At 43.6% G+C, this 26,009-nt stretch overlaps 1 protein-coding gene across 6 annotated transcripts in view; it reads right to left on the bottom strand.

Moving 5' to 3' along the window:
- NEK10 (NIMA related kinase 10) overlaps positions 1-26,009 on the bottom strand; it is a 380,936-nt gene that overhangs the window by 81,858 nt on the left and 273,069 nt on the right. Inside the window, exon 27 of one of the 6 annotated variants that reach the window (XM_075586984.1) lies at positions 21,452-21,700. The exons of the other annotated variants lie outside the window; for them this stretch is intronic. Coding sequence (XP_075443099.1) covers positions 21,623-21,700 — 78 coding nt within the window. The 3' untranslated portion in view covers positions 21,452-21,622. Of the gene's footprint in view, positions 1-21,451; positions 21,701-26,009 lie in introns of those variants that run through there. 6 annotated transcript variants of the gene reach the window in all.

Genomic DNA, 26,009 nt, shown 5'->3' on the forward strand with positions numbered 1-26,009 from the left:
TGACACTCTGAATGCTAAACGGGGCAGTGTCCCTGTCTAAGGGCCTGTCCCTGTAGCAATTATTCAACTTCATGAACTTTATATTCATTTTTGTTTAATACAATTTCTTGGCTTGTTTTTAGAGCACTGCACATTTTTTTCTTGTTTCCTGTAGAAGCCACAAACTGAACAGGGGAGTCGAGGCCTATCTGGGGCCTAACAGGGGGTCTATGGCCTAGTGCAGGGGCCTACTGACACCCTGCACCCTTACTCTCTGATGTCCCAGCTCCAACTGGTGTGGCTCACAGCGCGCCAAAAGTATTTATCCTGGCCGCTGGGGATTGCTGTTTCGCGCCATGTGATCTAGCAGCCACTGTGTTGTAGTTTCCGTGGAGCCCATGGGTGTAATGGACACCTCTGTGTACCTCTCTGCACATGCGCAAGGTGCACCAAGATGGCCGCCGCAACATAGAATCTGCACTGCACATGCGCGATCGACTCAAAGATGGCGTCGCTCTGCTATGGGAACTGCCAATGCCTTCCGCGACCGGGTCGCCTGCCATAAGCTGCCGCAACACTCGGGGGCCAGGGGAGGTACCCTGCTATAAGTGTTTGATACAGTAACCATGTTTTTTTTTTTTTAAATGTGGTGCCCTTACTACATTTTCAGATGTGTTCTATTCAATTATATATAAATTCTTTCAAATAGTCACACAACTAACCAATAAAAATGTTTATTCCATTGTTTATATAAAACCTCTTTTGGGGATACAAATAAAGTGTTGAAAACCAGAGCATTTCTCAAAAAACAGGTGCTAATTGCATAACTTGATTAATATTGTAATTCAGCCCCTTTAAAAAAAAAAGAAGCTGTTTCTTCCATAATCACAGCATCATCTCTGATTACACCAGATGTTGCTATAATATCTTCTCCTGCTACCTCCCACAGCCTGTCAGTGTTTTTTCAATTACTTACTGTACATAGCAATCATCATTGAAGCAGCTACCATAATACACAAAATAGGCAAATTGTTTGATTTTATCGATGTCTTCTACTCAATAGCATTCAGCAAAGATTATTCCCCCAGAACATGAAAGTAAATAGATATGGGATTTTCTATGATAATAATGGTGGACTTTCTGATACTGGCCAAAATTGGAATACAAATTCGACAAATCTTCCCTTTTTTTTCGTACTGTTGTTTGAAGTCATTCTTTGAAAAACTGGGTAGTACACTCAGCTTAAGTGTCAGATAAGGCTCTGTAGCAGTGTGGGGGTCAATGAGTATGGTGCTGGGCTGCTAGCACAACACATTCATGTGAATTGCAGCAAGAGCTAATTAGCCTCTCTGGTCAATAAAAGGTCGACAAAAGCAACGCTAGTACTCAAGCCTGGATAGAGAGTGCATGGCGCAACTCTGCTTAACTGATTATAGAACTGGGGAGGATTAGGCTGCGGCTCCACTGGCGCTGAGCGCGCGGTGCTTGCCGCTTTTAATTACATAAATCTTTATGTGTACGTACATACGCTCGCTCACTCAAGCTTGGCGCTTGAGTAAACCAAAAAAAATAAGTTTCAAGCGCGCTCAATATGCCCCTCATGCCCCCCTGTGCGCGCTTGCAAAATAGCAAGAACACCCGGCGCTCATGCTTGGAGAGCTGGTGACGTCACCGCTCTCAAGCATGAGCGAGGTCAGCGCCATCGGGGCAGCAGCCTAAAAAGTCACTAATGTGAGTAAGGTTCAAACAGGGCATTTAGGTGGAGATGTGCAAGGTAGAACAAGCTGTATTATTTTCATTGCCGTTTTTGAGTTTTGTATATATGTTTGTACTGCAATAAAGGCTGCTCTGAGGAGTGGCTGATTTTGAGCTCTGCGGTGTCTACGTCAACAACGTAGTGCTGAATCCACCCTGCTACAGGCTCCTCTAAACACTATTCTGCATGGTAAAGTCGGGAATACAAAACAGCCATAAGAATAACCAAAGGGAACTATGTTACCCCAGCCCTGGATGTACTGTGTAATGTTTTATTTGAGCATAACAAACGACATGCTGGAATCTTAATATTTGAGTTCTTAAGGGGCCCTTCCTCAGGCATATCAGGACGTATACTGAGTCCACAAGTATATAGAGACAAAAAGTGTGCCAAAAATAATGGGCAGAGGAGGAGGCGGGGCGACGGGATGGTGAATGGCAGCTTAGTGGCAGAGCTCCAGTCCCACCGGCGCCTATAAATCAATTTAAAGCAACAACAGCGGGTGTTTATTACCCATTCTCCCACGAAAGTACGTCTAAACGTCTAGAGATGGCAACGGTAAAAACACTCAGGAAAAAAAACCAGCCGGTCAGCACATACTTTAAAAGCAAAGAATCGGCAAATACAAGCAAAGCAGGGACCCCAGCACCTCCACCATGCTCTGACCCAGAGATGGAGTTAGCAGATGATGACCCTGAATCGGAGGACTTAGAAATCATGTGCCGCAAGTACATGAAAGAATTCTGCACCCACATGAAGAAATTCTTCAAATCTGAGCTGTGGGCATTGCGCAAAGATGTGGACGCATTAGGAGAGATGACTGATGCCCTAGAGACCAAAGCAGATAAGACAACAGGAACCTTAACAACTATCCAGTCCCAGATCTTTACATTAACACAGCAAGTTAAAACCCTGGAGGACAAGATTGAAGACGGGGAGAACAGAGACCGGAGATGCAATATTAGATTGCAAGGGGTCCCTGAGACTATCACAGATCCTGAGGAATTTACAGCAGGCTGGCTGGAACAGTTATTCCCGGACAAGACAGGGGGGAGCGCCTCCTGGATAGATGTCATCGGGCACTGAGAGGAAAGCCCCAAAAGGGAGACCCCCCAGAGACATAGTGCTACGCTTCCACCACTACCGGGTCAAAGAAGAAACATGCAGAATCTCTAGGGAATCTAAGGTGATGGAATTCAACCAGGTTAAGTTCCAGGTATATCAGGACTTGTCCCCTGCTACCATAGCTAAAAGGCGTGCACTAGCCCCAGTCACAAGAATTCTAAGAGAAAGGGATGTGCGCTACCGTTGGCTATTCCCTGCGCTTTAATGGTATTAAAGAATGGGGTAGCTCACACTCTGAAAAGCGTGGACGATAATGCAGATTTCCTTAAAAGTGTGGGAGTTTCAGAGCCTTCTTTAAGCCCCCCCAGACTGACAGCAGCCAAAGATGGCGCCCCTGCTCCCATGTGGAACAGAGTGAGACCCAGCCATGCGGAGATCCGCTCTACGGGGGGGGGAGGCTAGCTCTCCATAAAGTGATCCCACGCATTATTAACCCACCAAAGACTTAGCCAATGTTACCTGTACTGAGAACCCCCCGTCCGGAACAACATGGATTACCTTCGGATACATATTTGGACACTGGCAACCTTACCCATGATCTGCATGTGTTTTTAAAGTGGCGCCCAACTTGCCTTGCTCCTTCCTCGTATCGGGCGGGAGGGACTCTGATTTTCTCGGGCTATCCAGATGACGTCATGGAGAACCGCCCACTTCTCGCGAGATCGGGACACAGACTGTGGAGGCTGCGGCGCCTTCCAGTGACGTCGCGGCACCTTCCGGTGACGTCGCGGCAGCGAGGGAGGGACCAGAGGAGGCCCTGAACAGGAGAACTGCAGAGGCAGATGCAGGGGACCTACCCCAGCGGCTGTGGCGTCCCTCCCTCGACGCTGACGGGGATGCTCTGATGCGCCGCAGCCCCTACGGTCACGGAGCGGGCCCTGGATGTGCAGGGAGGGTGGGGGGGATGAGAGATGTGCGGGGAGGAGGGGGATGAGAGATGTGCGGGGGGGAGGGGGATGAGAGATATGCGGGGGGAGGGGGATGAGAGATATGTGGGGAGAAGGGGGATGAGAGATATGCGTGGGGGAGGGGGATGAGAGATATGTGGGGGGGGAGGGGGATGAGAGATATGCGGGGGGGAGGGGGATGAGAGATATGCACGGGGGGGTTGAGAAATATGCGGGGGGAGGGGGATGAGAGATTTTCGGGGGGTGAGAGATATGGGGGGGATGAGAGATATGGGGGGGGAGATGAGATGAGAGATATAGGGGTGGGGAGATGAGATGAGAGATATGGGGGGGATGAGATGAGAGATATGGGAGGGGGATGAGAGGTGGGGGGGCATGAGTGATATGGGGGGGAGATGAGATAAGAGATATAGGGGGGGGAGATGAGATGAGAGAGATGGGGGGGGAGATGAGAGATGGGGGAAAGAGGAGAGGGTTGGGGGAAACAGGGGAAAGATGGGGGAAAGGGGGGAAGGATAAGAGATAAGTACGGGGACTCGACTGGAACAGGGGAAAGGGGGAGGAGAATAGAAGTGGGGGCAGGGTTAGATGGAGAGCGCTGCCCATCAGTAAAGCTCCCCACGATTAGCAGCGCTGCCATCCCCCCCCCCAGCTGCCTCTCACGCACACACGTCAGACCCACAAATAGCTATAGTTCACCTGTAGACTCTATCTACTAGGATATATAATGGGCCGCGGAGATAGGCAATCAAAAGTAACACATTGTCACCGTTTTAAAGAGGATATTAGATACCATAACGGACGCGCATAAGTCTAGGGTTAGGTACTTAATGGTTCACTTACAGGTCAAACATAATCCTCTTCGCTTATGTTCTTTGTTTATACTGTTTAGTTTGTTCTGACTGTTTAGTATAGTTAGGTTAGATTGTTACTATCGTTAATACTGTTGTCATCGGAAGACGCTCTTAGACAAAAGGGGACCGTGTACCATTGTTGACTTTATATAGCTCACGTTATAGTGTCCTGTGACAAGCTGTTCAGTTCACCTGCTGTTGCGATTACATACGGAACGGCGCCGGTGGGAATATCCGTGTCGGCGCGCAGGTGTTCCTCGTTTCGGTCCCTAAAACCGAAGGATCGCAGACAAGACCCAGGGAGGGCAGGTCCCAGCGGAAAAAGATGCTGGAACAGTGGCCCACTCCCTCGGGCGAAAGAGCCGCACTCGGGGGCCCCCGAGTCGGGATCTTGTTTCTCCACGTTGTTTGTGATTTTATACATGTTTTGTTTTTTAGGTTTAATATGAGTTTTTTTCCTTGTGTATTCTCCTATGTAATGTCCTCCCGGCCGACCCTCCCTGCCCCCCCTCCCTCCCTCCTCCTTCCCCACACAGAGGGATATACCAACTCAGGTGCGACAGAAAGGTCACCATTCAAGGACATATCTTAAACAGGGTAATACTCAACTCGAAGGACGACGACTCTGGTGAGTGGACGCACATTATGCTGCTACTGTATACGCACACTAGATGATGGCGCTGACACTAATCTCCCATAATGTCAAGGGCCTTAATCACCCCACCAAAAGAAAGATCACTTTCTCAGATTATAAAAGAAAACAAGCAGACGTACTGTATTATTGTTACAAGAGATGCATTTTAGCAGGACTGATACTCCTAAACTCCTAGACAGAGAGTTTTCTCAGGTCTATCTGTCCTCAGCTTCTGTCAAAAAACGGGGGGTGGCTATACTGTTTCGAAATCAGATGCCATTTATTCTACAGTCAACTAAACGGGATACAGAGGGACGATATATAATTGTTACAGGCACAATACGAGGTAAACCGATCACTCTGGCCTCTGTGTATGCCCCTGCGTGCAGGACGCATCCTTCTTCGATCGCTTCTTTAAGATTTTAAACCACACAGCTAAGGGGAGTGTCCTGCTCCGGGTGACATCAATATGGTCATGCACCCTTATATGGATAGATCAGGTGGGACAGGGGCCGATAACAAAAAAGCTGGGATAGCACTTCGTAGAGGCCTCAAAGCAAATCAATTAACTGATATCTGGAGAGAGTTGAACCTGACAAATAGAGACTATACATTCTACTCCCATCCACATGGTACATACAGCAGAATCGATTACTTCTTTGTCTCATGTCAACTGGTTCCGATGGTCTCCCGGGCCGGGATCCATGATATTTCGTGGTCAGACCACGCACCGATAGAGCTCAGGTGCAACAATATTCAGGCTATTAGACCTGGCGCGAACTGGAAACTAAATGAATCAATCCTAAAAATCCCTTCAGTGTGTGCGGATATTGGAAATGAAATAAAACAATTTTTCCAAATTAACTTAGGTTCGGTCACACTAATTAATATCATGGCCAAAAGAAAAAGAGAGAGAGATACTAAAATTATCGCGCTCCAATCTAAACTACATTCCCTCTCTTTAAAACACAAGAGCAGACCAGATCCTCAATCCTTACAGGATATACACTGGCGACACATTTAATTGCACTGCGGCCAGATCCGCAAGCCGGGAGATTTCCCGGCTTGCTAGTGGCCGCCCCTCGGCGTGCCGCGCGTCATAGACGCGCGGTCACGCGTCTTCGGGAGCGTGCGCCCCCTGCACGCGTGTCCAGGGGCTCCCCGAGGGAGCCCTGGTGTCCCGCGATCGCGGGACAGCGGCAGGGGGTTCCGGGGGACCCGGCGGACCCGGCAGCGGGAGGGAGAGCGCCCCGATCGGAGGGCGCTCTTCCGCTGCTTCGGCGCGCGCCCGTCACACTCGGGCGCGCGCCAGGCTACTGCTGCGGCACAGAACGGGCAAATGCTCGAATAAACTGTGCCGCAGCAGTAAAAAACACCAAAATTGAATTAAATCTCTTATTGACTTCTAGAGCGGAGAACTCACTGAGTTGGTCTAAGAGGAAATTTTACGAAAAGGCAAACAGACCGGACACAATGCTGGCACGTATGCTGCGAGATAGGCAGTCTAAATATAACATAGCAGCCATACGCTTAAAATCCAGGACCACCACAACCAACCCGATGAAAATAGTGGAGGAATTTGGTTCTTTTTATGAATCCCTATACAATGGGGAAAAGGTGGCCCATAATCCCAAAACGAGCGGGGCTCTGCGAGATTTCCTAGCCGGCTCGAATCTAGTGAGATTGACAGACTCAGACAGAGCAGCCCTATGTGCAGACTTCACCATTGAGGAGCTCTCACAGGCAATTACAGAACTAAAACCATCAAAGGCCCCTGGACCAGATGGCTTTTCGGGGTTATATTACAAAAAAATTGTCAAATTACTCGCCCCGAGGCTGCTCCAAGTGTTTAACGCAATTTTAGCGGGAGCTCCTATCCCCAAGACAATGTTGCAGGCGTCTATTTCCCTAATTCATAAGCCTGGTAAGGATCCGCTGGACTGCAAAAGCTACAGGCCAATCTCATTAATCAATACAGATATCAAATTATACGCTAAATTACTGGCCAATAGACTCTGTCATATCCTACCCAGACTTATACACCCAGATCAAGTCGGATTTATTAAAGGGAGGCAGGCAGCGGATAATACCCGACGATTTATTGATTTGATAGAATTGGCTAATAAAACAAACACTCAAAGTATGTTGTTAAGTCTGGATGCAGAAAAAGCTTTCGATAGGATAGATTGGCCTTATCTGAAGGATACGCTTGCGGCATTCGGCTTTGGAGATCAGATGAGTGAGGCGATTCTCGCGCTTTGCTCAGACCCTACCGCCAGGGTCATACACCAGGGCAACCTGTCTATGCCGTTTCAAATAAAGAGCGGCACAAGACAGGGCTGCCCACTATCTCCCCTTTTATTCGCCCTTTGTATTGAACCACTGGCGGCACAAATCAGAGGCAACCCGGACATCTCAGGGTTAAACGCGTATTCACAATCTCATAAAGCGGCCCTATACGCAGATGACATCCTCTTGATCGTTACAAAACCTCTCACCTCCCTCCCAAATTTATTTGACCTATTGGACAGATTTTCAAGGCTCACAGGGTTCAAAATAAACCAGACTAAATCTGAGGCTCTTAGCATCAATCTCCCTAGACATACTGAGAAACTTTTACAACTGAATTTCAAATTTAATTGGCAAAAAAAATGCATCAAATATCTGGGAGTCCATATTACTAAAGATACCACAGGCATCTATAAAGCGAATTATCCTAATCTGATTCGGACTCTAAAATCTGATTTATATAGATGGACCTCTCAGAGAATTTCCTGGATTGGTAGGATACATAGCGTTAAAATGAATTTACTCCCCCGTATCCTCTACCTTTTCCAAACACTACCCGTACCACTCAAAACGAAGGAAATACTCTCACTTCAATCTGAGATATCTAATTTTATATGGGGGGGGGGAAAAAACGAGAGTCAATAAACTGAATATGAAAAGACCTGTCCAGGCAGGCGGGTTAGCAGTGCCCTGTCTGTTATCATACTACAAAGCGGCACAATTAAGCCAAATTGTTCAATGGCAATCCAACCCAAATTTGAAACGCTGGGTGGAGCTTGAAAGCGCTGCATGTTTCCCATTGGAACTCCGCAGCCTGATTTGGTTGCCCAAAACAGCACAAAAATTCGCTGCCACACTGCTCTCCTCAATGACCAACTCGCTATCGATCTGGGAGGCAAATAAGCTGAGACATTCCCTCACAACAAAACATTCCATGATGACCTTCTTGTGGAATAATTCTATGTTCGCTCCGGGCCTGATAAGTAGTAATATTTCAATCTGGAAACAGAAAGGTTATAAACATATTCGAGACCTGGAGGGATATAATAGGAAGATCAAAACATTAGAACATATTAGACTTGAAAAAGATATGCCTCATTCAGAATTCTTTAGATATCTCCAGGTCAGAGCGTTTTACAATAAATTCGCCCCATATCCCCCATTGACATCTTTCGAAAAGCTCTGTCTGGCAGAAACAGACACTACGGGACTCATCTCATAATTATATAGAGAGGTAATCGGTTCCGCTGCACGGGAGCCACAAGTACCCTCCTTCCGATCCCAATGGGAGGCTGATTTAGGTGAGACTCTTGAGGAGGAGGAGTGGAATGCTATTTATCTAGCAACAGCAAAGAGCTCTATTTGCTCCACTCTCAAGGAGATTGCATATAAAGTCCTCATGAGATGGTATCTCACCCCACTGAAATTATCTCGGTTTGTGCATGGTTCCTCCCCGTTGTGCCCAAGACAGTGTGGAGGAACGGCAGACCTGTCGTTGTGCCCAAGACATATGCTGTGGTCTTGCCCGCGGATCTCCCCACTATGGGAAACCATTCGAAATTGGATTCAGAGGATTTTTGACCTCGAAATTCCACCTGACCCGTGGCTGTTCCTTTTGAACAGACCATTAACGGGCCTTACCAAAGCAAATAATAAACTAATTGCACATTTTGCAATAGCCACGCGGTGCGAGATTGCAGCATTATGGAAACGCCCTGACATCCCAAATATCCCAAAGATTCGGAACCGAATGTGGTTTATATGCCAGATGGAGAAGTTAACGAGTTTAGTTAACGATACTGGCACCAATTTCCTAAAAGTCTGGACGCCTTGGCTGGCCCAGACAGATATCCCAGGGGTTGAGAAAGAATCGATTTGGCTTTGATAGAAACGAATGTGTTCTCCTTGGGAGGGGCTAACCCTACCCAACATAGGGGGCAGAACGCGAACCAGTAGCACCCCAGAGTCGTCCAATTAATGCTAAACGGGGTTTGCCGCCCATATGCGCAGCTCCAGTCCCGACCGCGACATGACAAACACAGAGTGAAGCACCACAAATTTTCGTATCATTTCCCTCCCCTCTTCTCTCCATCCCTCCTCCCCTTTTTTTTGTTTTTTTTGTTTTTGTGTTGTGTGTTATATTTTCTAATTTATGAATAATGTTTACCAACATTGTCCCAACCCTTATTATTTACACCAGTCACAAGATTGTTCAGCTAATGTACTAACAGGCAGTGAGCCGCCCGACCGATTAGGGCTCGAAAAGTCGGGCGGTCCCACCTAACATGTGTTGTAAGATTAATTCTCTCGCAGTCATATTACAAATGATATGCATGTTATGTTGTACTATATCTTTGAAAAACTCAATAAAATTTAAGTTATAAAAAAATTTAATAATGGGCAGATAAAGTCTGCTTAGCGGTAAAGCATAGTTACTCTGTAACCACTGTAAACATCGCTAGAGTATTTATTAAATATTACACCAGGAAAAAATAAATTGAGAGTTACCTCTAATTTTCAAGTAAGTCCTGGGCATAAAATAATATAGAAAACATTACAAGTTACAGTAACTAATCTGTTTAAAGTAAGAAGTTTTAACATAACTTAGACAGGAGATGGATTTGAGAGACTCCAGTAAATTGATTCAGAAGTGAAGTGTTCGGTAAGAGAAGGAAGAGCGACCAAAATCTTTATTGAACCTTGGAACCATAAGTAGGTTTCTGGAGATAGATCTAAGGAGATCCTGTAAGTGCTGTGTACAGTACAGACGCAACGCCTGCTCAGATAATTGGGTAGCTTGTGCAGAAAATATGTGAAGGTAAGACAGGAAAGATGTATGCTGCGTTGTGAATATCAAGTTTGCTGAGGTGAATTTGGGGGGCTTTACCATAAACTGTATATTGTACCAGTACATTTACACCAACTAATTTCTCATCATCAAATTTTATCATCTCAATTTTATACATATTTTGTTTTTTTTATAGGGTCAAGCCAATTGAGGTTGAAGTCATCTATGTGGTACAGTAGCCAGTGGGGTACTTCTAAGACTTTGGCTTGGGCTACAGCGCCGGCAGCTTCCCTCTCTTAATTTAGAGGCTCTAGGTTCATGTCCAACTCGGTCTTCTTACGCACAGTGGCTGCAGTGGCGGCAGAAGTTGCTGTAGCGGCGGTGCTAGCATCTCTCTGCTCCTCCTCTTCTATGCGGGCCCTTTCTAGTCCCATGGCTGCCTCTTTCTGAGCGTATGCGGCCCGGGCGCGAGCAGCCTCAGTCATAGCTTGTGCCTTGGTAGCGCTTGTGCTTGTGCTAGACGCGTTAGACCGTGCAGATTTTGCTGACCTTGATGAATGGTTTGGTAAACTGGAGCGGTGTGATGAGGTCTCCTGCGCATGGTTCTTTCTCATACTCTCAGCTTCCATGCTAGCGGTCCGCACATGGCTGTCGTGTGTCAGGTCAATATTATTCTGTAAGTCTCATTCTTGCAGGCTTTCACAGGTAGTAGTCCTGGTCAAGTAAGTGATGTACAGAATGTCTCTGATAGCTCTCGGTAGCACGAGTGATCAGACCTTAATTGAGTTATTGCCTGTTCAAGCTGCTTTTCATAGTTGCCAATACTAGCAACATTACGTATTTCAAGTCCAGTTTTTTTTCAGGCCTTTTCTAACTAGTCGCGGTGCGCGTCAATGTCAGGTTCATATTTTTTGCGGGCCTTTTATGTCAGTGTAACTGTCCGCTTAGGCCTTGCGCCTTCCTGTGTCTGTAGCAGTTGTGTAGCGGTCTCAGTGTCTGAGTTGTCACTCTCCTGCGTGGTATCTGGTGAGGGTCTGAGTTCTGCCATGCTGCAGGCCTTCAGCCAGTGCATGTGGCGTGCGGTCGGTTACCTGCGTCAGCGATGGACGACTGTCTCAGATGGTGCTGGTCATATCCTGCAGCGGTCAGCATAGCGGTAGCTGTACTTACAGGTGTCCGTGGCTCTGACCCATGTCCTGGGGAATGTCCGGTGGCGTGGCCCTTGGTAGTCTTTGCCGGGGGGATGTAGCGCAGGGGTGGGTGTGATGGCTGTACCTCACTGTGTAGCTGTGCAGAGTGTCGACTCAGGCAGCGTAGGAGAGTGATAGTGCTGTATATAATGTACGGATCTGTGTAGCATTGTTGCAGCTTCTGTGTCTAAGGCTGCGGTTATAGTGCCGGCGACAGCAACGAGACGTCGCGGCGAAACAATTGCATTGCCGACATTGTGTGCGCTTAAAGTAAGAAAATCACCTCTATTTCATTTTTCAGCGACCGTCGCCTGACCATCGCATCGCTGGCACTATAAGCATAGCCTAAAAAACTGTTTTTAAAGCTGCAGGCTCTGTATAGCTGTTTTGAGCTGCTTACTCTGTATAGCTGTGCTGCAGTCTTTAAGCTGTGTACGTCTGCACTTATAGTGCTAGCTATGGCTACGGATGATGTCACCCACCTCCGTAGCCATTGCGAAAGTTGTAATCTATTTTGGAGACGTCTATGGCTACAAGGAGAGTGATGTCAGGCAAGGGGGAAGGCACAGGTGCGGAAATTAGAGCAAGGGGGAAGGCTGAATTGGAGAAGAGTTGTAATTTCTGTTTATATGCTGAATTTACTTTACTTTCACTTTAAATTATGGGGGAATTTACTATTTTAATGTTGTTAATAGTGTGTTTCACTTGACAGACACACAATCACACACACACGCACATACCTCCCCCTGCACATCACATACAAATCCCACCTTTCCCTCCACTCACACACACATCCCCCTCTCCCTGCATTAGAAGCTCTGATAAGGTTTATAGCCTGTCACATGGTGAGACCGTCGCTGTAAAAATCAAATTCTACTGACTACAGAGATTTTGGTTGCTACATCGCTCCGTTGTCGTCACACCAACTATAAGCACATACGCCGGATTTAATGCATTTGTTTTGACGCGTTGTCGCATCGCCAGCACTATAAGTGCAGCCTACAGCCTACTCTCTGTAGCTGTCTGCAGCTGTAATGCAGTATCTGATCTTCCAGAAGAGCTGTTGTACTGCAGCTTGCTTCCCAGCAGTATGGCTGTAGAAGCTGGAACTTTTCTGTGCTGAATCCCTAAGCAGAAGGTGTCCTTTTTACTATTCTGGATTCAGGCTCACTTGTAGCATGTAGCTTAACTCATCCCTATTTTAAAGCACACAAAGTCCTTCTATTTTCTTCAACTTTATTGAGTGGGGTTAACAGAAATATAAAAGTACTTGCATGTAGTTTGTGGTAGCAAATGTCTTTTGTGAGAAGAAGTATCCTATTTGAAGTGGCATTTTTATCAGGGGAAGGTAAAAAGGAATCCCTTTCTAAGGGAGCAGTGGAAGATGTGCCTATTCACTTTGGCTGCTGATGTTAAGAGAGAGCACACTTTCCTTAACCAGACAGGAACAAGCCAAGGGGCATAACAATATACAGAGTAGGGCAAGGGGGGAGGGCTAAACCAATCTCACCTATGAGCATTGGGTGGTTGTCAGTGCAACTGATTAGTGTCTTGGACAAAAGGCGATATTGTAAGAATTATGTTGCAATTTACATAGCAGCACTGGTTGCTTGGAACAGGGAAAACATGCAACTTTCCCTGGGAGAGCTGGCAGCCTGAGAGCAGAAAAGATACATAGAGAATATACAATCTTGTTCCAGGACACCCATCCTATACTCTTTGACCAATCATTCCAAAAGATACAGTAACCTTGAATATAAATAGATGTATCAAGTGTTTTGAGACTTAACCATGTTTTAGTAAGAACTATAGCTTTAGGCTTTTACAAGAAGCACCATGCCCATAGTTCATCTAGTTTGGGCAGTAAGCTACAAATATTTATATGGACGACAGCCCTTTTAGAAAATGTAGAAGGGACATTTTCTGTGGTGTGAAAGTTAGTGGAAAAGAGAGGGCCTGAGTTTAATTCCAGATCTCTTGCCAACTATAGAAACAAAAGGAATAGACATGTAAATTTTATTTGCAATGGTTGTTTGATTTATTGGTGCTATCTTTTGAGTAGGCCAGGGTGTTTAATATAGGTACAAGAGCTATGATCTTACAACAGTAGTCTTCTAAAAAGTGATGAATAGAAGGTTACAAGGGTTAAGAACAGAAAGTGTAGCATACATTAAATTCCACTCATCGTTCCACTTCTGCTCTACAGCTGCGGCCGCCTTTATCCTAATGCGTCCGGATCCGCGGCGCTTTGCTAACCACGGCCAGATGCGGTATATTTTCTTTTTTTCCATAGCGCTTTCCGATGTTAGCGCTCGGATTTTTAGCGCTGTCCGCTATACTGCAATACCGTCTAAAAACACAGGTGGGCGTTCGCATGCTGTTGTCTTAAAAGTCAAATGCATGTCTAATGCATTACTGTATGTCTGTGTGTGCACGCGCAGTATTTGCAAAATGGAGGATTTATAGTATACAGTATTACAAAAATATAGCGTTGTGTCTTCTTCGAATATAAAATTATTACATTTCTGTACAGGACTGTATGTACTTTATTACAGTATTTTGTAATCAGTACTTTTACTTGTTTTTATACTCTTTTTATATTATGCGTGTACCGTACAGTAGTGTATGTCTCATTTGAACATTGTTGAAACGCATAGGCGTGTTACAGTATCACATTTCGGCGCATAAAGCGCTCTCCCTTTCGCACCCGCACAAACACGGCTAACGTACTATTTCAACTTCTTATCTACAGTTCAGTACACCTCTCCCAGCCAGATGGCTTTCTGGCTACACTCATCCCGAACCTGTCATCACATCACATCACATCCTGCGTGTATAACGTACAGAGCCTGGTGTCATTTCAGCGCCTGCTGGTGAACTCATGTGAAAGTTCAAGTCTCGGAAAAAAAAATCTTTTTTTTTTTATGTTTTGTTTCCAGGCATGTGTGCCTGCATAAAAATTCTTGTTATCCTGATATTCTATCGGTACTGTAGATTTTTAATGTTACACTGGTCATTCACATGCTTTATGTAATTTTTATGGATTTGGGGGTCAAGGTATCAAAACATTATGATTTCAGCGCCTGCTGGTGAACTCATGTGAAAGTTCAAGTCTCGAAAAAAAAAAATCTTTTTTTTTTAATGTTTTGTTTCAAGGCATGTGTGCCTGCATAAAAATTCTTGTTATTATGATATTCTATCTGTACTGTAGATTTTTAATGTTACACTGGTCATTCACATGCTTTATGTAATTTTTATGGATTTGGGGGTCAAGGTATCAAAACATTATGATAACCTGTTGAAAATATGTCTTTGAACTACACTACTGCTAATCCTTCATGCCGCTTTACCCCCCTCCCCCCTGCAGACACACACAAGGCTCAAGTATTTCAACTTCTTATCGACACCTCTCGAAAACCATTCATTTTCAAAAGCTTGGCTTTGTGCTTTTAATCGTCCAGAGCCGAGCGTCACATCTCTACGCCTGCGTGTAATCCTCTTTGGGAAGGGACCTAGTTGATGATTAATGCGCATGCGTGTATAACTTCACAATCATTTTTAAATGCTTGGCTAATCCCTTCTGCTACTCCATTATGATGACACCCCCACCCCCCCAACCCTTTGAGGCTTTGTTTACGGTAACGCATGCGCACTTGTGATAAACCCTTGTCGAATTGAATATGTTAATCTGATTATGTAACCAATGAATAAAAATGTAACCAATGAATAAAAATGGAAGCCTTCTTGAAGAATCCCCCCCCCACCCCACACACACATTCACAGTGAATTTAAAGTTCAAAGAAAAAAAAATGTGAATGTAATGAAATATTTATTTTATTTTATCAGGAATAAAAAATACAAATAATCATTTTCAGTGTTTATCTTCTTTGTAAACGTACTGTACAGGAGTGTACTGTAGTTCTTCTGTCAGTTAAAATTTTAGGGCCGGTGCATAATAATGGAAGAATGAAAAATACAAATAATCATGAATAATGCACATTTATAATAATAAAAACAGTAATATAAATTTTTAGTCTTTATCTTGTTCGTAATTGCCACATTGCATTCTGTAGTTCATTGAGAGAGGGGAAGGGGGTTGTGTAAATCATAACTGTAGATACACTATACACACAATTCACACAATTTACACATGATACCCCCCCTCCCCCCACCCATCCTTTTGTAGTCCAGCCAGCTGTCTCTGAAAAGGAAAGAAAAAATGAGTGCAGTTACTGTAAGTCCATATACTGTAATTGCATTGTGTACTATAAAACTACTCAATATTGGACTACTGTATGCAGTTACCACTGTCAAACTACTATCTACTGGAACTACTGTACTGTAAAATACTTTGTAACAAGATTGGTAGTGCAGCCAGCTCTCTCTAAAAATTAAAAATTAGTGCAGTAAAGTGCATGCTGTATACTGTAAAACAATCTGTGCCATACTTACCTGTATCATGCTGTACTTGGTGTGCCTGTACTGACCATACTACAATACAGTACTATACTACCTTCCTGATGCTTGCCCATTACGCTCTATCATAATGGGCAACACAGTCGCAATATGGTCGATATATTTATTACAGCGTTCCACGGTGAGCACGTCGTTCCAAAAACTCATTATGCCATTCGCAAACTCATCCTTTTTTGAGGGTTTCACCACTTTTCGGATATGGTCCTTCAGCTGATGCCAGACCATTTCGATAGGATTGAAGTCTGGCGATCTGTCATTGGAGGGGAAAAAAAGGAGAATTAGTTAAAGAGATACACAGTAAACAGTGGGAAAAAATGAGGCACGGTTACCGTACTTACTCCGCTGGCGTCTTCACCCAGTTGAAACCGCAGGCAAGAATATGCGCAGTTGATGCGGTGTGCTTCGAATCGTTGTCCTGGTAGAAACGGTGACCATCTGGGAATTCACGTGTGATGTATTCCACAATCTCCGGCACTATTTGCTCTTGGAAAAAAGCTTTATTCATGATTCCTGTAACAAGAAAAGAAAAGTGCTCAAAATAATGCACACTACTGTAGTACAGTACAGTGCTTAAGGCTACAGCATGTGACTTTGTGCATTATTATACTGTACCATCAAAGATGACGATGCATCCTGGTCCACGCCTAGAGATGGCACCCCACACATGCATCTTCACTGGGTGTTTTGGACGTGGCTTCATAGATATGCGTCCTTTTTTGTGGAATGCAAAGGTGGCAAATCTCTCCAGAGATACAGTAGACTCGTCAGTAAAGATGCAATCCTGAAAAGTTTCGCCACTGTCGATCCATGCCTGTGCCTGGACCACTCTCTTTATCTTGTTGACGTCTCTTATCATAGGGTACGCATTGTAATGATAAGGAATAATTTTATAGGTACAGTTTATTAAACCACACTTTTCACCTCCTGTACTGTCCAGTACTAACCTCACACGTCCATATTTCCCTCCAATTCTGCGTCTCATCTTCTTAATGCTGGTCTCTGATACGGTTAGATTGTGATTTTTCTGCAGAGTGTCTTTGACCCTTAAGGCACTCTTCTCATCATTCTCTTCACTTATTCTGTCAACCAGAACAGTTGTCTCTACAAGGAAAGGAAAAACAACAATACGTTACAGTAGGCCACAAGTACAGCTACATTTATGCTCAGGCCTACAGTATGGCCAAATATACAGTAGATATTAATAGAATAGTTACACTGTATAAATATACAGCGATAACAATAAAAATAGAAAGATACTGTATAGAATAGAGTTATATAAATATACAGCGATAACAATAAAAATAGATAGATACAGTACAGTACTTAAGCGGTAGTTACCGTTGGTGTCCTCTTTACTTTTTTGGTCTTACCGTGAGCATGATAGCTCACGGTTGCTGCTGGTACAACGAGGCCAGAAGTACTTAGCCGGCGTTGAATATCCGCAATTCGTTGTCCTCTCGTGTACATCTCCTTTATTCTCATGCTGAGATCCGTAAAAATCTTTTTAACAGGCATCGCTGCGTGTAGAAAGAAAAAAAGCACAAGAATGTATATTCGATGTTTAGTCGATGTGTATTCAATGTGCAGTGAATCCACAAATGGATGGTGTATTTATACTTTAATGAGTCACATTAGAATACGCCCACTTTTAACACCTGCACCTCGGTGCCATGCATAAAAGGTGACACACATTGCATAGCCTTCCACTCGATGATCTGTATCTGAGCTTGCCCTTGTCCAGATACTGCATTGTGCCATCTGCTTCCATGGATCAACCCCGATTCTACGGACGCAGGAACCCACTCGCCTCTGCCGTGCCTGTCATGCAGAAAAAGCGAAAGGCGGCAGCCGTTTCCAAGCCAAGGCAAAAGCGAAAGACTAAGGCTAATAAAGAAAACCTTCTGACAACTCCAAGGCTTTAAAGAATTCTTATTATGTCAAGAAGAAATTCGGTGATGTACACTCAAAGCAAAACAAATGGTCACCTTCTGCATCAGCCCGCGCCGCCGCTACCGCTTCTCTCTTGGAAACCCAGAGGACACCTTCTCCATCACTCCTCACCGCCGCTGCCGCTTCTTTCCTGGAAACCCAGAGGACACCTTCTCCATCACTCCTCACTGCCGCTTCTCTCCCGGAAACCCAGAGGACACCTTCTCCATCACTCTTCGACGACTCTGTCGCTTCTCTCCCGGAAATCAACAGGACACCTCCTCCATCACTCCTCAACGATGCTGCCGCTTATCTCCAGGGAACCCCCATCTCATCCTCTTATGCACCCATCCACGCAGATGTCCACATGATGTCCCATGCACAAGATCCAGCTCGTTAGACCGCATGCTGAATGGGTTACGTGTCGATATCCCTGGGAACTCTATGCTGGAAAGACAGATTTTCTTTTAGAGACCATGCTAAATATGGATCAACGGATGGTGAAGATGGATCAACGGATGGAGAAGATGGATCAACGGATGGAGAAGATGGATCAATGGATGGAGAAGATGGATCAACGGATGCAGAAGATAGAGACTGACATAGCTTGGATACATCATTTGCTCGGAGTTCATGCCCCTGTACCTCGGACGCCGGAGCAGGAGGGTGGCATGGATGGGATGAATGGGACCTTCAACCTTCCATCACCAAGTGCACCCCCTCCATCAGAAGAATATGTGTTCATGTATGCCGATGACAAGGATGACATGACAACCCCGTCAAGACCACGCCAGGAGGCAACACTGACAAGGAGACCAAGACAGGAGGAAAGCATCCTCCCAGACAACCTACCCTTGCCCGCCGCCACAAGCACACCCCCGCTCCCAGAAGAACACCAGCTCCCAGAATCCAACCCACATACGCTTGCATTGAGACGGTGCCTGACATCATCCTGCGCGAGCTGTCCCAGCCACTCAGGGAGAAGTATAGGTTTGCAAGTGCTCGTATACCCCAGAGGCATGCCTTGTTAATTTTCAAGCACCACGTGCCATACTCGTTGTACTAAGAGGGTGGGCCCACAATGTGAACTACAAAGGGAATCGCGAGAAAAAGGCTCTTCCTCAAAATTTGAGAAAGACTATTGTGGAGGAATTGCGGCGCTATTTTTCAATTACCGATCCTTTAATGAAAATCGTGCGAGACTTCATTAATGGCATTTTGCGGCATACAAGGCATCGCCCCTGGAAGGACAATCTGCTGGGGATCGAATTCCCTTCGTGATTGCTTTTCTGTTAAAATGTTGACTCATTTCTGACTTGTTCATTGTTTAAAATTGTATTCTAATGTTTTTTTTAAATATACCTGTATGTTTTTAATTGCAGTACACCATTAATGTTTTTTAACTCACAGTACTCCACCAATAAATATAATGTTGATTGTTGTAGATTGTATTCATACTATCAATGTTTTTACTGTATTGGACACCATTAACGTATTTGTACTTACTGCACATACCAATAAAATAAATTGCTGCTTTTTTAAAATATACTGTTTTTTTACTTACTGCGCATTACAGTACATCAAAACAGTATTAAAACGCATTTTCCGTATTTGTATTATTATTAGAGTAGAACACACATACAGTACTGTACTGTAATACTGTACATGTACAGAATAAATGCATACTTTTTATTTTTGGGGTTTATGATACAGTACAGTATGTAAAAAGTATCTAATAAAGCTCAGTTATTCTATCATAATCAATAAAAATGGCACTGATTCAGATTCAGCAGTGTGCAAGCATCGTTACAAAAAGCGATATTATCTATCGAAATCCCTCCATTTGCCGTTCTCAGCCTGACAAAGCTTCTTTTTCTGAGGAAGAAAAATAAATACTGTAAATACTGTAATGGTTAGTTTAGTTGTCAGTCCCCTAAAGAAGTTCCCACAGTCAGTCCCCGCAGTCCCCTCGGTCAGTCCCAACCATTATTTTCTCGGGGGCGTCTCTTGTTCACATATACGCATGCGCCTAGATGTGATGAGACGCATACAGTATGCGTTTCAACAAGGTTCCAATGCGCATGCGCCTAGCTGTCCACCAATCTACTGTAGAAGCTGCTCAGCCAATGATATTGCTGGACTAAAGTTTTGCGAATTGTGACTACTAAAAGAACTACAGTAAATAACCATAAGCTAAGAGAATGATTACAGGAGAATCGCTTTACTGTGCATTGATATTGATATTTCAGAAAATAATAAAATACGGCAGCCGTACTCACCATAGACTTTGCCAATCAGTTGGCGCCGAGCCACTGCCAGTCCCGTAGTCTTGATTATACACGTAGTTAACAGGTGACAGCAGGCCTGCTAGACCTGTAGTTGCCAGCTGATGAAGCTGGAAATCGCTTTGGTACATGCAAGCTTGCTGGTATCTGCACGTGAAATCCTGCTCAGGCTGTAGGTATCCAGGCGGGGGCTGATAGCAAGGGTTGCTGGTCAGCAGATTTTCACAGACGGTCGGGCCGTTACTGGAAGCCGGTGCTGGCGCTGGCGTATTACTTGCCTGGGACTTACGATTCCTAGTTGGTTTTACAAAGGTACTGGAAAATTCAGGGGCAACACACCAATACCCTCCTCCTGGAACTCCGAGTGCAGGAGCAATACGAAAAAAAACGCGGATCGATACATAACTTTTTCCTTATCGCGCGCTTCCACCCCAGAGCATCTGGTGAAAATCTGTAAAAGTCATAATTTTCGATAAAATATTGATAAATTTGACCAACTGTGACCATCTTATCATCTGCTGAACAAATTGCTGACCATATTAAATATGCACATTACAATTCATGAATATCTGCCACCTGGTGGATACGTGAAGAATTGCAACCAATTAAATCCGAAACATTCTCATTAAACAGATCAAGCGCATTGGACGCCGGCATGATTGCGACATGAATACGGTACGAACACCGCATGAACGCGGCGAAGCGCGTGGCATTCGGAAAAAGTCAGATGGGACACCTTACAGGTATGCTGCTACTCCCTTGTTTTCTTTACACACTATGGGCAGTTTTATATTCACATAGTACCCTCGAGCTTATAGCTGCTTTATAGTTGTTTGAATGTGTAAATATTTTTGCATTTATTGTTTTACTTCTACCTGCTTCCAGCAAAACAGTCACAAATTTTACATTTTTCAGAGCAAATGTAATGATTTAATACATAATTCATAATTCATAATTCATAATGCATAATTTTCAACACATACTGTAACAGTCTATAAAAATTGGGAGAAATCTTGCAACTGAATTGAATATATTATCATTTTATTCTTCAAAAGCTAATATGAAATACGATAATCTATTTATTTCAGTTGCAAACATTTTAAATATTATACGCAAGCAAGGAAGCATATAAACAGAATGAATATTAATTTAGATATATAATGAAAATTAACTCTTTATGCAATGTGCCATTTCCAAAGGAAAAGGCTATTTTTATCTGAACCTGTGCAACAGCTCATATTTACTGTAAATAAATAGTATATATATATTAAAACACAACACAACAGCGCAAGTAACATAAACAAAAACGTCCTCAAACTTCAAATAAGACCAAGTAATAAAAATACAATACTGAATTAATTGGCCAAATATGCAAACCAACTAGTCCATGAATATACTTGATCCAATCTTCAAGAAGGGGAGAACCTTCTAGCCAAAAAGTTATAACGGGGGGCAGCCGAGTCCAAAGGAAGAATCACTTCTACAAACTGAAATGAGAAAAAAGAAAAAGCACACCCCCTAGTGCATTATCTTCACAGTAAGGAAGATGTTAAATTTATTGAGGTAGAAATTAAGGGCAATGCACACTTACAAGAAATATAAAATAAATGTTCACATAAAGGTATCTTTGGGAGCCTGAGTTTAACAGCCGGTGATGGATAAAGGGGCAGACCCAACTCACTCTGACCACACTAGGCAGATAGCGTCTCTCACACAAATTGAGCTTGTGCTTGCTGATACTAGCACATCCCAGGATCCACAGCGGGGTCACCCTCCCAACGGCAAAGTATAAACAGATACACGATTTGAAGCCTGTGCTCCCTGGTATAGCACGGACCATGATCCACAATGGGGACCTTCGCCACACGGCAGGCAATAACCAGGCACCCAAAAGTTCAGTGAAAGTCTCTCAAGTAGTATTGCGGAAGCACCGCGAGAGTCTAATGACGTCAGCCCTATGCGTTTCGTCCGCAATGGAAATATAACTGTATGATTATTTGCATGTCTTAGGCAGGTCTGAAACCCCGCCTTTGCATGTCATTTCCCAGAATCCCTTGCTGCAGTGGAAGTGCTGGGTGATAATGGCGAAAGGCGGGGTTGCAGACCTGCCTAAGACATGCAAATAAGCATACAGTTATATTTCCATTTGCTATATTCTTTGCTGTGGAGGGTTTTTGTCACTTTTTTACTTACCATAATTTAACTAAGTATATATATAATGGAAATATTACTGTATGCTCATTTGCATGTCTTAGACAGGTCTGCAACCCCGCCTTTCACCATTATCACCCAGCACACAGCACTTCCACTGCAGCAAGGGATTCTGGGAAATGACATGCAAATGGACACACAGTGTCACCTTTTGCTTCAAAACCATTTTTAACATGGTTCCCTATTGGCTTAAGCTTGCTGCATGGTCACAGCTTTGAGCACAGCCAAGGTTAAGATGCATAGACAGAAAACCCACCCACAGACAGCCGTTTCGACCTTAATGGGTCTCATCAGTGTGGGGTTGGTTAACTGGCTATGCAATGTGTATATATATATATATATATATATATATATATATATATATATATATATATACATTATTTTTCCCCCCATTATTTCTTTATAGAAATAATCACCCATAGAAAGGCATTCAATTCGGCCTTTTTCATACTAACGAATAATTCACACAACAATGCAATGGGCAAACTAATAATACAAGGAATACAAAAAATAAAAGAATCCTACATGCATCCTGATCTTTGTGACATATCAAAGATCAATCTTACCCACTAATACTGTAAATACCCTATTAAAAGATATTTACCGAAACAGTGTATCATCTCATAATTTATTTTACCGGTAAACAAATATTTAACATAACCAGTGTTATTTATAATGCTAACATAATGTGGACACCTAAATGTACACAACTAACTTCAAATTCTCAATGATGCAATTGCCCTGTGCAAAATTTTAAGTGAGTTTGTATATCCTACAATAATTCTACAGTGTGGTTAAACAGGACATTGTAATCTAATGAATCGTTCACATATGTAATCCTGACTAGGATTTGGATCCGCCTCGGATGGGCCGGTTCCTTTGGTCTGCAGATTTCTGCGGATCAGTCTCAAAAATGGTTATTCACCTTTTTGTAGATTTTATTTTTTATATCAACAATCCATCTGCAGATTCTACAATCCATTGACAGATTTTAAGAATCCCATCTATGAATTCAACAATCCGCACACGGATTATAGAATCCGCTAATTGGTTTCTTAAAATCCGTCAGCGGATTGTGGAATCCCCGGATGTATTATTAAAATCTACCAGCGGATTCAATCTAATGGCGGTTTTGGATTCATCTACGCGGATTGAAACTGTAACAATCCGTCAGAGAATTTTACACCACAGAATAGATTTTGAATGGAAAATTTAGAAAAATTGGGAAACGGATTTAGACTGGTTCGCCCATCTCTAATCCAGACCACATATTATAGTAAGGTCTCCCTCTACTGTGAATTGTAACATGTTGTTGCAGGTATAGTGTAGAAAGTCTAAAATTATACAATAGAAACATTGGGGGGGGGGGTCATGAAGCTGATAAGATCGCAAGCAACCTTAAAAACCATTGACCTTGAAGGGCAATTAATGCAGATCAAGCTCCAATATCCTTTTAAGAGAGCATTCTGAACCCCCTTCCCCCCATTGTAGCCGTTTATCTACTATACATTTTGGCCCACACTATATTTGTGAAGCTCTTTCCAGAGATAAACACAGAGCGATCCAGTGGTCAAAGGCCAGAATTCACTAAGCTGCAATACTGGATACTGGAGCTCGAGCCCACGTTGTCTATTTCCAAATCTTTTTTATTTATTTAATCCAATGCTCTGTTCTGGAGTGTGACAGTGAGGGGGCAACCAGACTCACTAATAAAGGGTAAGCCTGTTTGGTTACCTCTGATCCATGTTTTGGGGTTCAGGAGTGTCAGCTCTTGAGCCCAGTGAGTGTATATGCATGGTGAATAATTACGCTACAATAAAAAATTTATGTGTTTTTACCTTTGCAGGAGGGCCAGCAAGCAGAGATCAAGGGCTATGAGTTTCAAGGGGGGTTTTATGGCGAGTGTTTTCAGAATGTGCCTAGCTATTCGGGCTCCAGAGTTGCTGGATACCCCAAACATGTACATGGGAATCAGGTCAGATTCCCGGATACATATAGGCACATTGCTCCGGCAAAATCTCCCCTTGAAAACGCTTGCGCTACCCACCTCTAGGATTCCATGCTTCAGCACAGACCAGAAAGGTAAATGGGGCATAGGGATGTGAGGTATCCCTGGAATGGTCAAGGGGTCCCTAGGTTAAGGGGGATGCCCAGTTAATGCCCAGGTCACCCAGAACCAGGTATAGGGGTTCTGGGGGTGCTCCAATCATATATAAGGTTGTGAGGAGTTTTAAAGGCTGTCTAGTTATAGTGTGTGGGGAATATGGCTAGTAAGAAATAAAGTGCAACTTCTTATTCTATTCCCCATAACCAGAAGACTTAGGAAAGTATAAAATGTATATTTTATTGAACAGTGTGTTTAAAATACATATATGCTTGAGTTGGGTCTTTCCGGACCAATGTTCTGGGTGAGTCACTGGGCTACCAGCTTGGTGCCAGCGTGTCTACTCAGACATCGGACATGAAAGCCACAGAGTATGCCAGAGGTCTGAAGAACATTTGGGCAGGAGGTTTAGGCTTGAGTACCTATGTCCTGGGATGAATGGAAGTCCTCGGGACTATCATTTGCTTTCCCAGACTGTGACGAGCCTAAACCAGCAGGTGGCTTCTGAATACCAAATGGCAGCAATGGCAAGCTTGTGCATGCTCCTGGCTGATTCCCGGTCAACTATAAACTTTGTTTTTTCGTTCATTTAAACTAGGAAAGTCTGGTTGTGTAGCCCAGACACCCATTAAGTGTGTCTTTCTCATGAATTTTGTGTTTCACTGTGTGTTTGCCTTTTCATGCGAATAAATCACAATTTATTTCACTTATCTTGTTTTGCTCAATATTATGATCCAGGTAAAAAGGAGATATACGTGTTTGAATTATTAAGTATCTGGAAAGATAAAATGGAACTCTCCCCAGAGCCCAGTTTGTTTAAAGGTAACCATGGTAACCTTAGACACTAGAGATGTAAAAATTATGTTTTTCTTAAACGTAAAAAATGTTTTTTTTAACAGGACATGCTCATGGGACCAGAAGCTAACATTATATGAGTTCCACTGATAGAGGCTTCTGTGGGAATTGCTGCTTTAACTGCTATTGACTTGAAGGGCATTTAACATGGAAACAAGTTCTGATCGTCCGTATTGACTTGTCCCCAAAATATTTTAAATAAGTAGTTGTTTTGTGTTTGTCCCCATCCTATGGATAGCAGTGGTTGGTGAACAGCCACTCATTTTTTTTCCCTCTCCATTATATAGCCATATTATTAAATAAGATGTTATAGACAACTCTCTAAAACTGATTTGAATACAGCATTAAGTTGTTTCAGTGCAAAAGTAAGCCCGCATGTCCATAAAATTTTTAAACAAAGTGTTAAAATTGTGCTATTTTGTGTCTCTTTCTTATGATAATCAAATTAGCACAATCTGAAAGTGTCCTGCAATAGCTGCAATTCAGAATACTGTGGATGTGTGATCGCAGAGTTCAGAAGTGTAAAATGAAGACAGAGAAGGCAGTCTTTTAAGTTGTAATCCTCTTTTGGAGCAGTTAACCACTTCCAATTTGTCATTCTAGTCTCCTGCAATGAGGAGTACAGT

Source organism: Ascaphus truei, chromosome 2 (assembly GCF_040206685.1).
Source record: "Ascaphus truei isolate aAscTru1 chromosome 2, aAscTru1.hap1, whole genome shotgun sequence".
Classification (NCBI taxonomy): domain Eukaryota; kingdom Metazoa; phylum Chordata; class Amphibia; order Anura; family Ascaphidae; genus Ascaphus; species Ascaphus truei.